Source organism: Macrotis lagotis, chromosome X (genome assembly GCF_037893015.1).
Source record: "Macrotis lagotis isolate mMagLag1 chromosome X, bilby.v1.9.chrom.fasta, whole genome shotgun sequence".
NCBI lineage: Eukaryota > Metazoa > Chordata > Mammalia > Peramelemorphia > Peramelidae > Macrotis > Macrotis lagotis.
In genome coordinates, this window is record NC_133666.1 from 455,450,252 (window position 1) to 455,466,500 (window position 16,249).

General features: G+C 37.5%; 1 protein-coding gene across 4 annotated transcripts in view; it reads right to left on the minus strand.

Moving 5' to 3' along the window:
- GREB1L (GREB1 like retinoic acid receptor coactivator) overlaps window positions 1-16,249 on the minus strand; it is a 269,600-nt gene that overhangs the window by 40,609 nt on the left and 212,742 nt on the right. For all 4 annotated transcript variants that reach the window (XM_074200527.1, XM_074200530.1, XM_074200531.1 and 1 more), the window contains 3 exons: window positions 14,289-14,469; window positions 12,043-12,235; window positions 8,066-8,199 (listed from right to left, as the gene is read on the minus strand). In XM_074200527.1, the coding sequence (XP_074056628.1) occupies window positions 8,066-8,199; window positions 12,043-12,235; window positions 14,289-14,469 (508 nt within the window). The remainder of the gene's footprint in view (window positions 1-8,065; window positions 8,200-12,042; window positions 12,236-14,288; window positions 14,470-16,249) is intronic.

The window sequence follows — 16,249 nt, forward strand, 5'->3', positions numbered from 1 at the left end:
GCCAAATTTGGACTCAGGAGCATGAGGCTTCCTGTCCCCAAGGTACCATCTAGTTGCCCATTATTATCCTTCGAGATGATGACACAGAGACAGACGAGATGTCAGATGACTTGCCTAGGGTCACACAGATAGTAATTTGAACCAGATTTTAACTCGGGTCTTCCTGACTTCGGATTCAATGCTTTATACACTGTACAACCTAGTTGTCTTTACCTTTAAATAACTGCTTTGACAGATACATAGAAACAATAAGGAGGTAAGTAAGGGTCATCGCATTGCAGCAACTGGAAAGGTAGGAAAGACTTCAAAAATTAAGCAGAAACGAACAATAGAGTGTGCAAAGAACATATCTTCCTATAAAATAGACTTTCATTCTATTATCAGAAGTAGAATACTTTACTACAAGGATCTGGCCCAAGTTTTTAATATTCTGAAAGAATATTTATAGCACAGTCATTTCCAGAATATGAGAACAAGAAATAATATAACTATACATCTCTACACTGGTTAATGATCACTTCAATACCAACACAATGAAAATGACTTAGTATGAGAAAAATTCAATACAATAAAATTCCAATGTAACAATAGATTTTACCCCAATATCTAACTTAACCTAAAGAAGAGTGGGAAGCTATATTTCATTTTTGTACATAAATCTGTTCCATAGAGTCACCCTTTCTAGGTCACCTCATGGTAGGGTGGGCAATGCACTATCCTTAGGGACCTGGGTTTGAAATCTAGTTCTTGAATCCATTTCTTTTTTTCCAATAATATTTTATTTTATTTTCCCTTGAGTTATACATTAAAACCATTTTTAACATTTAAAAAAATTGTGAGTTCCAAATTCCTTTCTTCCTTTTCCTCTCCCCTCCCTGAAAAAGTAAGCAATCAGTATAGATCATGTCACACCCATTTCCCAAGTGTTCTTCAGTAAGCCTCTCAGGGCCTAGGTTTCCTCTTCTGTAAAAAGAAGAGGCTGGAATAAGTGATCCATTAAATTCCTTTCTATGATCATATACTTCCAAATCCATTTCAGCAAACATTTAATGAAAATTGATGAAATGAAAAATAATTTCCACCTTCAAGGAGCTTACAGCCCACTAGAAGAAAACCACAGGTAAACAAGTATAACACAAAAATTGGAGAAAGAAGTGAACCCCGGTAGCTACAGTGAATCAGATAAAGGCTTCTTGTCGGGAATAGCCGAGGAGATGAGAACTGAATAAAGTTATGAATTCAAATAAGTGGAGATAAGAACGGACAACATTCTGGGCTAGTCAGCCTATAAAAAGGCTATAGAACTATTTCTGATGATTTGTAATTTCTAGGGAAAAATCTCATTAGAAATGATTCCTTTTGCACTTACAAACTACACCAATATCACTGACTTCAGATGACCTGATTTTCTGGTTTGTGCAGGATAGCCATGCTTTGTAATTACCTTGACTGCTTGGGCAAGTCATAGCACTGTGAGATTGCAGATCTATAGCTGGAAGGGACCTCAGAGGTTATCTGTTTTGACCCCTTTATTTTACAGATGAGGAAACTGGGGCCTAGGGAGGTTGATTAACTTGCCCAAGGTCATTTGGGTAATGACTAAGATATGAGATTTGAACCCAGGTTCTCTATCTCACGAACTGGGGCTGCACCCAACTAGTGCTATAGACTAACTTTACTATAGGGAGGTCATATGTATAGGAGGCACGATAGTATACAGAATTATATCATATCTAACACACACACACACACACACACACACACAGCATGGTATTTAGAGCTTGAAGCTAGGAACAGAGTCAGCTAACTGGAAAAATAATGTCTCTAGGATTTTGACAATGGAGATAAGAGTCTCCCTGTAGCCTCAGTCTGGGAGTGTTGGTGAGGTGAAGGATACAGGTTTATCTTCCACTCTCGCTCCTCCTTCCCCTTGGGGTCATGTCACTGCCATTTCTGTACTGAAGGTCAGTCAGTCAATAAACACTGATTAGGCAACTACTGTGTAGAAAGATGCTATGCTAATCACTGGGAAAAAACAATTACTATGGGTCAGGCCTTATGGTAAGCATTTTACAACTAGTAATCCCATTTGAATGAATAAAAATATGTTCTTTTTTCTTTTTTATTAGAACTTTCTTCAGTGAGGGAAAAATGTTGTAAAATACATATCTCCTGTTAAGACTTGGGGCTACTGCTGTGTTGCCAGATCCATATCAAAATTAAATGACTAAATGAGCATAAATGAGTCCAATCAAGGCAGAGGGAATGGTTTGGGAGAAGCATGAGTAAACACAAGAAAGCAGATGATTCACCATGCTTCCTACTGAACTTTTTGGTTTTTTGCAAGGCAATGAGGTTTAAATGACTTGCCCAAGGTCACAGAGTTAGGTAATTAAGAGTCAGAGGTAACATTTGAACTCAGGTCCTTCTCACTCCAGGGCCAGTGTTCTATCCACTGCACCATCTAGCCGCCCCTTCCCCACTGAACTGTAATGAGGCCTCTTAGCTTCTAAGCTTTCTCTCGCCACTTGACAAGACCTATTTACTGACTTCACAGGTTGGGGGGTTTCCATGCCGGACTAAGGTGCTTTGACATTCTGGCTGGGTGAGGAGAGTTTTGGCCTTTGATGACCTCTCTTGGTGAGGGAGGTGTTCCTGGATTTATTCCTGGACAATTTGGGCCAGGGTAAACTTTCACAGAGCTACAAACTGTGAATTACCAAGCATCAACCAGAACTCTGGTAATGCACAGATGGCATTAAACGGCTGGCATCTTGCCTCCACTCCGAGGCAACACCAAGGAGGAACTCTGTGTTGCTTTTCACAAGCTCAGGGCTCTAGGCTGAGCCAAGTAACAACCCAATCGATATAGTGCAGAAAAGTCCAGAAACAAAACAGAGCAGAAAATCAAGGTGTGACATAGGACTTCTTCAACAAATTTGTTAACACACATTTATTCAGTTTTTACTCTATGCAAGGTACCGAATTAGGTACTGGAGATATAAAAACAAAAAATTGCTGGCCTCAGGAAGCTTATAGTCCACTGGGGTTTATTTGCTGAATTATGTGATGTATACTCTTGCAGTTGGGGAGGATCAAAAACAGTTTTGTATCAAATGTATTGGTTGAGATGGGACTTGAAGGAAATCAGGGAATCTGAGAGGCAGAGGTGAGGAGAGAAGGCATTCCAGGCAAGTGACAAAGCAAAGGCATGGAGATGGGAGATGGACCCACCATTCTGCAATCAGACTAGAATGGATAACCTGTGAAGTATGTGTAGGGGAATAATACCAAAAAAAACTAGAAAGGAAGTAAGGGACCAAATTAAAAGGAGTTTTAAATTCCAGACAGAAAAGTTTAAATGTAATAATAATAGTATTAATGATACTTATGGAAATAATGATGATAGCTAACCTTTATACAGTACTAAACTCTTAATAATTGTTATCTCATTTGATCTTACAACCCTGGGAAGTTGGCACTATTATCATTCCTATTATACTGATGAGGAAACTGAGGAAAACAACAGTCAAGGGACTAGACATCAGGGAAAGAACAATAGTCATAAAGTAAATAAGAGAGTGGGGGTGATGACACTGGGGCAATCTGATGCAAAAATAGGAGGGATAGGTCAAGGATAACAGGTAAAAAACCTTCCCTTCACTTCTCTGAATCTCAATCTTTATTAGCACTAACGCAAATAAGGGAATAGTGGGGGATGATGTCAAGGGCTTGTGAGATAAGGAAAAGTAGAGAAGGACATCCTAAATGACCTCAATTCTTTTGATAATGGAGTAAGCAAGTTCATCAGCCAAGAGGGTGAGGACAAGAGGTGGTATGGAGGATTGAGGAGAAAAGAGAGTGTTTATAACAGCTGCAGCTGCAGTGGTGAGTGTGATTAGGAATCAATATACTGGGATTACATAATATAAATATGTGGTGGAATCAGTCAGCATGCTTTTGTGACTTTCTCCAGTTCCAGTCAGCAGCACATCAATAGGAACAGAAGAGAGATATATGGTGGAAAAAATCTAGTGTTAGGATTTGACAAGAGATCAGTGATGAACCTGGGATTTAAAGATAGGAGATCTGGTTTACTAAGTGCTCAAATTGGGAAGGGGGGTAGAGTATAGCAACAGCAGGGGTGACGATTGGAGGATAGGTAATGGAACTGAAAATCATGATGAGGGCAAAGAAAAGATTTAGGAGAAGCAATGAATAAGCAAAGATGGAATGGTAAGAGATTTTGATCAGAAAAAGGAATTTCAGAGTTCTTGATCATGGAACTGGAACACTTGTAAATGATGGCAAGATCAAAGGTATGATCATCCATTTGTGTGTAGTCAAGATAGAGTGGAGGAGCAGGCTAGGAGAGCTGAATAAATTGAGAGACTGATAGGTTAAGGTACTTGAAGATACTCAATGAATCATGAAACTTCTGAGCCTGAAATTACCTTAGTGATTAACTATTTCAAATTCTCCTATTTTATAGATGAAGAACACTGAGGCCAGGAACATCAATAACATCTATGACTTAGGATAGAAATTTCCTGATTCCCATTTGAGATTTTTAAATGTCTCATAAGAAGTTATAGTAAATATATTGAAGAAAAGAGAAGTAATGGTTTGGTCCATACCAGCCTATGAGTAGTTTAGATATATGAATCATTGGAATTATGAAGTTGAGAGTGACATGAGGCCCTGTGTTAGCCAACTGATGTGAGCAACTTAAGATAATGCAAGATAGGAAATGGAAATAGCTCTGTAATACAGATATCTGTATTTTATACTCTGAAAGAATATGTATGTATATAACAGATAAAAGTTTTAAAAGGTATATGTGATGTTTAAGTATTTTAAAATTGTAGAAATGAAACAAATGTTAAATATAAATGATAAATATCTGTATGAAAATATATTGAAGGAAGATAAGGACCAGGTTGTGAGTTTTGGAAGGGAGAGGAATAAGGTCTTGGTGGAGATATAGGAACCTTCATCTAGGCTGATTAAGTAAAAACCCAAGAAGACATGAAATTGTGTGGGATATCACTGCAAATCTATGAGCAGACTTCTTATACTAGGCCAAAAAGAAAAGATGAGGAAAGGAGAGTCTCAGCTTATGAAACAGGAGAAAAGGACAGACAGGTAGAGATGAATGCAAAATATTCAGGAAGCTTATAGAGAGAGAAGAAACAGAAACAGTCACTTTTATTATAGTGACAGAAGCCTGCCAAAGCTTATCTAATCCTGCAACCGATCCTTATTACTGCTGATTCATATGAGAAGGCAAAAAAGAAATAAATCTCTGATTTTATATTTCTAGGGAGAAAAGAGATGGGGGGGGGGGATGTTTTTTTTACTGTTGGCATTATTCTTGACCATTATGTGACTTTTGACCATCCTTCATCCTCTTTCTGATCCCTTCTTGTGGTTATTTCCTGGGTCTGTTCTTGGCTCATTTCTCTTTTGGATCAAAACTCTGCCAAGATATTCATTCTCAGGGCTTCACTGTATAATTCCCAAATCTGTTTCTCTTTTCCTCACCTCTATTCTAGGCACTTGGTCTGCATCTGTTTCAAAGTCATCATGTCCAAAACCAAACTCATTATCTTTCCCTTTAAACTATTTCTTTCTACAACAAGACTTTTACTATTTCTGACTAAACAATTCCACCATTTACTCTGTCTCAAAATACGTGCAACTTTGGGGGTATTTTTTGACACTACCCCTCATGCAGTGAATTTAGACAGTCCCCCCCCGCAATGTATTTGGCAGTGAAAGAAAAGAGAGATATTGGAAAATAGCTTGAGGTAAGGTCAAGTAAGAATTTATTTTTTGAAGACTAGGACAACTTGGGCATATCTATAGGTGGCAGAGGAGATGGTTATGGAGACAAGCTTTCAGAGATGGAATCAAGGCTTCATGTAGAGAGAGGGATTACTTTTGATGAAGGGAAGGACTATTATCTCTTCCTCAGAGGCAGTCCATAGTGCCAAATGCAACAAAAAAGATTAAGGAGGATAAGGGCAAAGAAAGGACCATTGAATTTAACATTAAGAAATCATTAATGTCTTCATAAAGTAGAATATTTCGGTTGGAAGTCAGATTGCAAAGGGTTGAGAAATAAGTGTATAGGAAGGAAATGAAAATATCAAATGTATACTGCTCTTTATGGAAGAAGTCCCAACAGTGGCAGATCATCAACTGATTCAATCAACCAATAAGCATTTATTCAATGCCTATTACAAGTCAAGTACTTTGGGAGACACTGGGTTACAAAGACAAACCTGAAATAGCCCTTGCCCTCAAGGAGCTTATACTCTTTCGGAAGAGATGATGTGAAGACATTTAAGAGTATACATGTTTATTCTTATATAAATGCAGATATAAATACAAGTTAATTTTTGAGGGGAGGCACTAGCTGCTGGAGGGATGGAAAAGGTCTTCTAGGAGATGTAATCTGAGACGAGCTTTTGAAGAAGGATAGAGATTCACATAGGCAGAGGTAAGAAGAGGATACATTCCAGACCCAGGAGACAGCTATGATTTATGCTTAAAGACAGGAAGATGGGGGACAGTTTCATTTCATGTGTGTGTGTGTGTGTGTGTGTGTGTGTGTGTGTGTGTGTGTGTGCATGTGTGCGGAAGAAGAAGATGATGATGATGATGAGTCCGACTTAGCTTCAGAGTTCAGAAAGAGGAATAATGCAAAACAAAATTGGAAAGATAGGTTGTTGACTGGGGATGGGAAAATTGAGAAGGACTTTAAAAAAGGAAATAGAGGTCATATTTAATGCTCTAAGCTAGGGGCAGGGAATGTCTAACTTGTGAGTTGTAGAAGGTCTGAAAAATAATTTGTCTGGTTCTGACACAGCAGCAGGGGGGGCACGGGAGGGGGAGGACTCGAAATTCATTAAATGACAGAGCTTTTTAGGGGGTGAATTAATTAATTATTTGACCAAATATGACTAATTTTATTCTATTCCTTCAAAATATCATTTTCATAGCTTATATGCTGTACAACAAAATACTGGGCTTCATCATTTTGGCCTGTTTCAGATATATGAATGATGTGATGATATCCAAATGGCCCTTGGCAGAAACAAAGATTCCCAACTCTTGCTCTAAGCACTGGGAATCTTTGGAGTTTACTAAAAGAGAAATGCATTTTAGGAAAATCAGTACAACAGCTATGTAGATGATGGGGTAGGACTTGAAGCATGGATGCCTTTTAGGAGTCATCTGATAGCCAAGAAAAGAGGTAACTGAAGATCCGAGATAGGATGCTTGTTGTGTGAGAGAAAGAAAGAGATAGATGGGAAACATGTTGCAGAGGTAGAAATAACAACACCTAGTAGCTGCTTAGTTATGTAGGCTGAAGGAATGTAGGAGGTGAGGATAACACTAGGCTGCAAACCTGGGTGACCAGATAGACCCAAGATGGAAACAAGAAAAGTTCAAAGGAGGGATGAAAGGTAGAAAGGCATCAATTGTAGGCTGTCATCTGAAGGTGAGTTAGAAATTTCCCTCCTCAGAGATGAATTATTTTTAGCCAAAATAGTTCATGAAACTGTTTTTTAAGGTGTGGTTTGGTCTTGGTGTGCACTGATGAAATTCTAGCTCTTTTGAGGTATGTGCTTTTATATACATTTTCTGCACAGTGAAGTCTGGTCTTATACCTAATCCATTTGTGCATATTAGATTGAAATAAACTGGTAAGAGAAGGACTGCTTATTGCTGAGAAGCCAGAAAGAGCAAGTGAAAGGTTCACTTTGATAAGAAAAATTTTGTCTATTTTTATCTCTAGATGTTGGTATTTGAGTATGAAGCCAAGATCATCCAGGAGATGGAAGGAGAGGGCCAAGCCTTGTTTTTGTCATGCCCAATGCTATTCATTAGCATGAATGAATAGTTATCATATAAATGACTAATTTTATTCTACTCCTTCAAAATATCATTTTCATAGCTTATATGCTGTGCAACAAAACACAGGGCTTCACCATTTTGGCCTATTTCAGATATGTGACTAGAGGTTGAACAAAAGTTATACTTTTTCATTATTTACCTTTCTAGGAGTGTGTTAACCATTTTCTCAAAAGTTTCATCACATCTTAGAAGTGGACTAGTGATTCCCCACTGCAGGGACTTGCTGTACTCATTCAAGCCAAAATACAGCTTCTCCTCACTGCCCATTTCCTCCTAGTTAAATTGAAAAAAAGAAAAAAGAGAGAAAGAACAGAGATACAGTGAGGATATCATTACCTGAAGGGTGAAAAGTTTTATGTTTAGTTTTATGATTAGTTAGCAGCCCAGGAGTTGTAGGGTTGTGATTTCAAAGGTATAGTTCTGTCTTGAACTTGATGGATGAGTTCAAAATTCTAGAGTGATTTCTTTGGATATTTAAATGGCAAATAAATGTATTCTTTCTCCCTTCTTCAAATGATTCCCTGAAAAAATACTTTTAAAAAATTTTTTTCTGACTGGAATTGCCCTTTTGCTCACATGGACTGGAATCAGAAAATCTTGGCAGAACCTTGGTTCTGCTACATACTAGCTGTGTGACTTGGACAAATCATTTAACCTGTCTGAGTCTTGGTTTTCTCCCACTGTACAAAACAGGTACAATAAAATTAGCAATATTTCTCTTACCACATAGTGTTACTGAGGGAACATATGAAAACATCTGATAAATTATAAAGAATTAGATAAATTTTAGCTATTAAGATGATTATTCTCTGTCATAAAGATTTCAAAAATTAATTACTTTAGTTTCTATATATTACATATGAATATGATCTTCATCTAACTCTTTAGAAAGAGATAAAATTCAGGGGTTAGAATTACAGTAGTGCCCTGATTATGCAGTTTTGTTGGATTATAAGATATTCCATGTGAGTCAATTTTTGAGATAATTAAAGTTTATTCCCTTTAAGTGTCTAAACTTTATTTGAACCATTTTGGTGGGAAAAAAATTTCTAAAATGTATAGGATAACAACATATACATATTTAAACAGAACATCACTCTCAAATAGCAAGTTCCTGGTATAGTATTTGATAACTGTTTACTCTTTACTAAGCTGAAATAGGTCTGTGATCTCATCACTTTTTAAATATCCTCCAACAATACCTGACTACAGGGTGTGGTTTATGTTTGTGTCCTTCCAGCATGGTTGGGTAGCACCTTGCTTTCCTGTGATACAATGAGAGGAGGACTCTGGATGCCTAGTTAGCATCCCTTGCCTTTGATTCATGGCTATCCTATTTTCTCTTCTCAAGGGTCCTTGGTGATATCTTTGACTCTTTTGCTTCTTTGCAGTTCCTTACTGGCTATATGTTGTGGCCTATTTCTTTCCACCATGTACCTCTCCATTTTTCCCTGAGTGACCCTCATTTACTTTCTGTATAAAAGACAGCAACACCAGAAGAATGTTGTTTTGCATATTATAATCTTGGTGATGTATATTCATTATTTGTTGGCATTTATGAGTGGATGGATAATCTGAGTGATTACAGACTTTTTCCAGGAGGCTCTTCAGATTCTTTTTTGGGAGGGGGTGGGTGGGTGGGGGATGGGGGGAAGAGTGATATAATTGGAACAATGTCATCTTCAAACAAGTGCATCTGGAGAACTTCATTCTTGATAGATTCTTCTTCAACTTGGACTCTGCACTGGGTCTTCCCCATCACACTGATAAGCCTCCCTATTATATACCTTGCTTCAGTGTTTATCATCAGAGGGTTGTTGAACAGGGTTATTATTACATTTATAACTTTCTTTTTTAGGTTGTTGCAAGGCAAATGGGGTTAAGTGGCTTGCCTGAGGCCACACAGCTAGGTAATTATTAAGTGTCTGAGACCGGATTTGAACCCAGGTACTCCTGACTCCAGGGCCGGTGCTTTATCCACTGTGCCACCTAGCCACCCCTACATTTATAACTTTCAATGAGTTTGATTTGTAGATAAAAAAACACCATGTTATAAAAGTATTTTGTTCTATTGTACACCATAACAGTAACATGGGAGTGATGATCAACCTTAATGGACTTGCTCATTCCAACAGGACAACCATCAGGCACAATTTTGGCGAATCTGTGGCAGAGAATGCCATCTGTATCCTGAGAAAGAATTGTGGAGTTTGAACAAAGACCAAAGACTATTATCTTTAATTTAAAAAAAGTTATCTTATTATATAATTTTGCTATATCTCCCACTTTATGTTTCTTCCTTAAGGATATGATTTCTCTCTCATCACATTCAACTTAGATCAATGTATACCATGGAAACAATGTAAAGACTAACATAACAGACTGCCTTCTGTGGGAGATGGGAGGAGGGAAGCAAGATTAGGGGGAAAAATTGTAAAATTCAAAATAAATAAAATCTTTCTAAAAATAGTATTTTGTTCTCTCAAATCAAGTGCTTTTTTTTCTTTGCAATTGATGAACAATGAGTCAAATGGAATCTTTACCTCCAACTGTCAGTTGGAAAATGGTAAAGATGTGGAATAGTGTTTTAGGCAGTCTTCTTGTTCTCTACTAATAATCTCATTAAAGATGCTGTGGACAAGGACAACACATTTAAGAGTATCACCAGTAATGTTAAAGTCTATTGATGTTCTAACACTGTGATTCTTATCTCTCTCTCTCTCTCTCTCTCTCTGTCTCTTGTTACACCAATGTAGAAGAATAAAGAACTTGATTAGGACTTTTTCTTTGTTTCATGGGTTGCTGTGGCCAATATATTTATTACCAGGTGGCCAGTCCACTGTGCTATGTCAGTAAACATTTATTAATCATCTACTGTAGTCTAAGCACTGTACCAAATACTGATGAGAACAATAAAAAAAGACAAAAGATAGTTCAGGGGGCAGCTAGGGGGCACAGCAGATAGGGGGCACAGCGGATAGAGCGCACTGGCCCTGGAGTCAGGAGTACCTGAGTTCAAATCTAGCCTCAGACACTTAATAATTACCTAGCTGTGTGACCTTGGCCAAGTCATTTAACCCCATTGCCTAGCAAAAACTAAAAAAAAAAATAGTTCAGGAAGTTTACAGTCTAATGCAACTGTATAGCCTAGTTTTGAGGAAAAAGACACTATATGTTGCTAGATCATAAGCTAAACTTTTTGAGCATGATCATCCCAGTTAGGGCTTCACTTCTTCTGGATTAGCCTTTGAGAACCTATGGTTGTCATTAAGGAGCCTTCTCCTTCTCTATTGTTAGTGATGTAAAACAATTATATCTTCAAAGGCTAATGAAGTTAAATGCCACTACTAAGTTCCTGAAGGTGACATCTCTAACTTCCTATTTCAACCGAAGTTTTACAATAGAAACAATTAAGAGGGGAAAAAAAGGATGATTCAGTTATCAAAGGGCAACAGTAACACAGTTTCAAAATATTAAAATGTGTTGGAAAATACTGGAAAGAACATAGGTTCCAAGTTTCTCACTGGGATCATGTCTTTAAAATAAAAAAGATATTCTGGTATATTGTGGTGTCATAACACAAGAACTCATGTTTATGCAGTACCTTGCAGCGGTCCTCCACTCTGAGATAGGTGATATCCCAAGAACAGATCCTTGAAAATATTGTAATTATAGCCACTACTTTCAAAAGACTACTGAGGAATTTGAAAATCTAAGTAGTTTCTGCTAAGAGAGCCCCTTTACACTTGGCAGCTAGCTAGGTGGTATGGTAGATAAAAGCACTGGACCTATTCAGGAAGACTTGAGTTTATATCCACTCTGAGACTCACTAGCTTTGTGATCCTGGAGAAGTCACTTAGCTTCTTTGTGTCCTGGTTTCTTCCTTGTAAAATAGGAACATTATCTTCCAGGGATAAAATGGGACTATAGTGATAAACACCTGCAAACTTTGAAGTACTATATAAATAATAGTTATTATTAAGAACTAGGGGACACTTGACCAAGGCTACATTCATACTCTGATTTTTCAATACTTTAAAACAATGGCCATTATTATAACATCTTTCAAGCTTCTACAGGAAGGCTATGCTTAAAAGCATTTGAAATCAAACTCACCATACTGTCCAGTGGGATCCAGTGTACCTCATTGGCAGAGCTTATTCTGGACTGTTGTGTTTGCAGGGCATATGGGAAGGAGCTAACCTGGAGCACAAGGAGATTGAAGGCTTCAAGGACTTCTCTGCAGTTAATAACTCTATCAGCCAACCCGTGACTCGGCTCCCCATGGGACAGAGAGCCTGAGATGACACTGTGAAAATCAGCAAAAGTTAAAAATTACCATCTTATATGGATTAAAATTAATATTGTATAATTAATAAAAATGATACAGGGTTAAAAGCTAATATCTTTATATATCTTCCTTAAATTAGATGCAAGAATAAGTAAGAGAAAGGTGGTGGGGGAGACAAAGAAATTGGAGGAGGAAGAGGGTGGAGGTGGAAGAGGAGGGCAGGAGAGAGCAAGAGCTGAATCTAAACTGGAAACCACTAGCCCCTTTCACAGAGTAAAGAATTCAAATGCTCAAGCATGGAACACTAAGGGATTCGTTGCAGATCCTAAGGTTTTCCTTCTGAAAGCAAGAAACTTTCAAAGAGCAGGTAAACAGCTTCATGCTGGGTTAGGAGTCAGGAAGACCTTAGTGCCAATTCAGTCTTAGATTCTAGTTGTGTGATCTTGGGCAAGTCATTTAACCTGTTTGCCTCTGTTTCCTTAGCTGACAAATGGGGATCATTATAGCACTTACCTCCCAGGGATGCTGTGATGATCAATCACATGGATAATATTTGTAAAACACTTGGCAAGCAATGGCTTTAGGTGAGATTTCTGAATAAAGAATTTCTAAATCCCTAGTATTTTCTTTACAGCTATAAGACTTTACAGTCTCAAAAGCACTTTCTAATTTGAAGGCAGAGTGGGTGGAAAGGTGTGGGGGGTAGGGGGAATTAATGGATGTTTGTAGAACTCAATTAATTTTTTTCATAATAAATGCGGATAATGCTTGTGTTTGCGAGGCAAATGCCTCAAAAAGCTACTTGAGAGCTGTTATTTGCCTTATTATTATTTTTATTTTGCCCAGTGCCTAGCAGGGTGCCTGGCTCAGAGTTGGTGGGCTGGTTGTTATTCTTCACTCAGAAAGGACCAAGATGACATTATGTTGGAGTCAAGGTACAGCGTGTCTGACTGCGGTTGATCAGACCAATACAAGCTCAGAACGGTCTACCACAGATCCAGCACAAATAATCCACATGAACTATTAGTAGAGTCATCTCCGCATTTATGCATCTCACATTTCTTTTGAGCTACTGCAATTAATTACTGGCACATAGTAGGTCCTTAATAAATTCAAGTTGACTGGAATACAGCTAGTTGATATTTTCTGAGCTCTCAACCCTATTATTAATGAAACCTCCAAGAGATAAATGCTAGTTTCTGGTGAAACTGTTCCTGGAGAAGATGCTAGGTTTGTTCTATGTCACAATCTGACAGCCAAAGGAAAGAAAATAAAATATTTGGATTTTTTAAATACTCAGGAATCTTTTGGTAAAAAATGGAAAAAGAAAAAGAGGGAAAAAAAGGTTTGTTTTTTTTTAAATGACGTTGGAGTATTTAAGGGAGAAAAGTAGAAGAGCAGAAAAAAGTAAAGATGATGAGGGAAGATTTAGGAGCTTGCATCTAATCAACCACAACAACAGTAACCAACCACAGTTCCGAGAGAGAGAGAATGAGAGAGAGAGAGAGAGAGAGAGAGAGAGAGAGAGAGATCTGAAGGACTCAGAATGCAGATTAAAGAATATATACTATTAAACATGTATGTAAATGTGTATATACACTCAAACACATGACTGGTTTTCTTGTTTTTCAAGTCATTTCATTTGTGTCTGATTCTTTGTGATCCTATCTGAGGTTTTGTTGGATACTGGAGTGGTTTGCCATTTCCTTCTCCAGCTCTTTTGTAGATGAGGAAACTGAGGCAAATAGGGTTAAGTGACTTGTTCAGGGTCACACAGCTAGTGTTTGAGGCCAGATTTGAACTCAGGAAGAGTCTTCCTTATTCCTAGCCCAGTGCTTTATATATTGTACCACCTAGATGAGATATGTGTGTGAACACAATATACACACGCGTGCACATACCTGTGCATATATGAACACACATATGTGCATACATACATATGTTTACATACATATATAACCAGTGATTAAGGGCCCCGGTTGCTCTCAACCACCACCTTTAGAAAATGTTTAATGCCCAATGACCCCTGCCAGGGAAATCATTTTTAACTTGCTTGCTCTGAAGCAATCACCTTGTTAGCTCCACATGAGAATTGTCATGAACCAAGACAAACAATGTGTATGGATTCTGTTTGACTCTTCTCATAAAAACTTCAAACTTGGTTTGAATCTCATTGTCCAGACGAACAACATATTTCTCTGCTCTCTGATAAGCCATTCCATTTTCTTCTAGACCCAAGTCTACAAGAACACCTGCCCAAAGGGAAAAAAAAATACATGTATTTATCTTTTATTTGCATGGAAAATACAAAAAAAAAAAGAACATTAGGTGTAGAAACAAACCACTTTAAATGCTGATTCTGATCTAGGAAGCAATGTTAAAATATGCCTTATTGTTAAGCTTCTAGATTTAATAAAAACATTTCCCTTCTGTGAATGTTCCTCAAATCCACTTTGAAGAGCAAATAGAAGATTTTCATTCCTCTAACTTCCATCTCCTCCTGTGCCTCTATCCCCTATTCCTAACCAAAAGTAGTTCTGAAACTTCGGAGGGTTTGTAAAAGCATTTGAAGACATGTGAACTGAAAATATGTCAAATTAAAATGAAGGTAACTGCTGTTGCTAAAGGCTATAAAGGCTATTGGGGGGAAAAAACCAAACCTGCTCAAAGCTGTAGTTCCTCCAGAACAAATCCATTCCTGTGACTCTAGTAGGGAAATTATGATTTAACTGCATAATTTTTTTCTTTTTCCTACACTTGAGTATTTTATTTTTTCCAATTACATGTAAAGATAGTTTTCAACATTCATTTATATAAGATTTTGAGTTCCAAATTTTTTCTACCTCCTTCTTCCCCCCCCCCCAAGATGGCAAGCAATCCAATATAGGTCATGTGTATATAATTATAATAGTCATATTTCCACATTAATCAAATTGTGAGAGAAGAATCAAAACAAAAAGAGAAAACCATGAAAAATAAAAAAAACCCCAAAAGAAAGTGAAAATAGTTTGTTTTGGTCTGCATTCAGCCTCCATAGGTCTTTAGTTGGATGTGGATGGAATTTTCCATTATAAATCTTTTGGAATTGTCTTGGATCCTTATTAGTTGAGAAGAGCTAAGTCTATCATAGTTATCAACAGTGTTGCTGTTACTGTGTAAATGTTCTCCTGATTCTACTCACTTTGTTTAGCATCAGTTCATGTAAATTTTTTCAGGTTTTTCTGAAATGCACTTGCTTATCATTTCTTATAGCACAATAGTATTCCATTACATTCATAGGCTATAATTTGTCCAGTCACTCCACAATTGATGCTCATCCCTTATGTTTTCAATTCTTTTCCACTATAAAAAGAACTGCAATAAATCTTTTTGTACATGTAGGTCTTTTTCCCTTTTTTTTGTGATTCCCTTTGGGATAGAAATCTAATTGCTGGATCAAAGAGTATTCACGATTTTGTTGCCCTTTTGGCAGAGTTCCAAATTGCTCTCCAGAATGGTCAGGTAAGTGTACAGCTTCAGTAACACTGCATTAATGTTCCAATTTTCTCACATCTTTTCCAACACTGATCATTTTCCTTTTAACAGAATAGAGGACAATGATATGGAGAGAGCTTCAGGAAGGCAGAGAACAAGGGTTGGGAGCTCTTTTCTTCTCCATAAAGATTCCACTTACTGCTTCTTCACAGAAGGAAAGGGGAGGGAAGGAAATAAGCACTTAATAAGTCAGTCAGACACTGTGCTAAGTGCTTTACAAGTATTTTATTTGCCACAACAATCCTGCAAAGTAGGTGCTATTATTATCCTTATTTTATAGTTGAAGAAACTGAGGCAGAGACAAAGTGACTTGCCCTGGGTCATACAGACAGGGAGTGCCTGAGGCTGAATTTGAATTCAAGTCAAGGTTCATTACTCTATCCCTATACAATGTAAGGACTGCAAACATAATTGGTGCTGCCACATAATTCTCTTGGTCAAACTGCTAATTTTGGTGGAATAAGGAAAACCTAGTTTCAAATCTTCATTCAGATACAT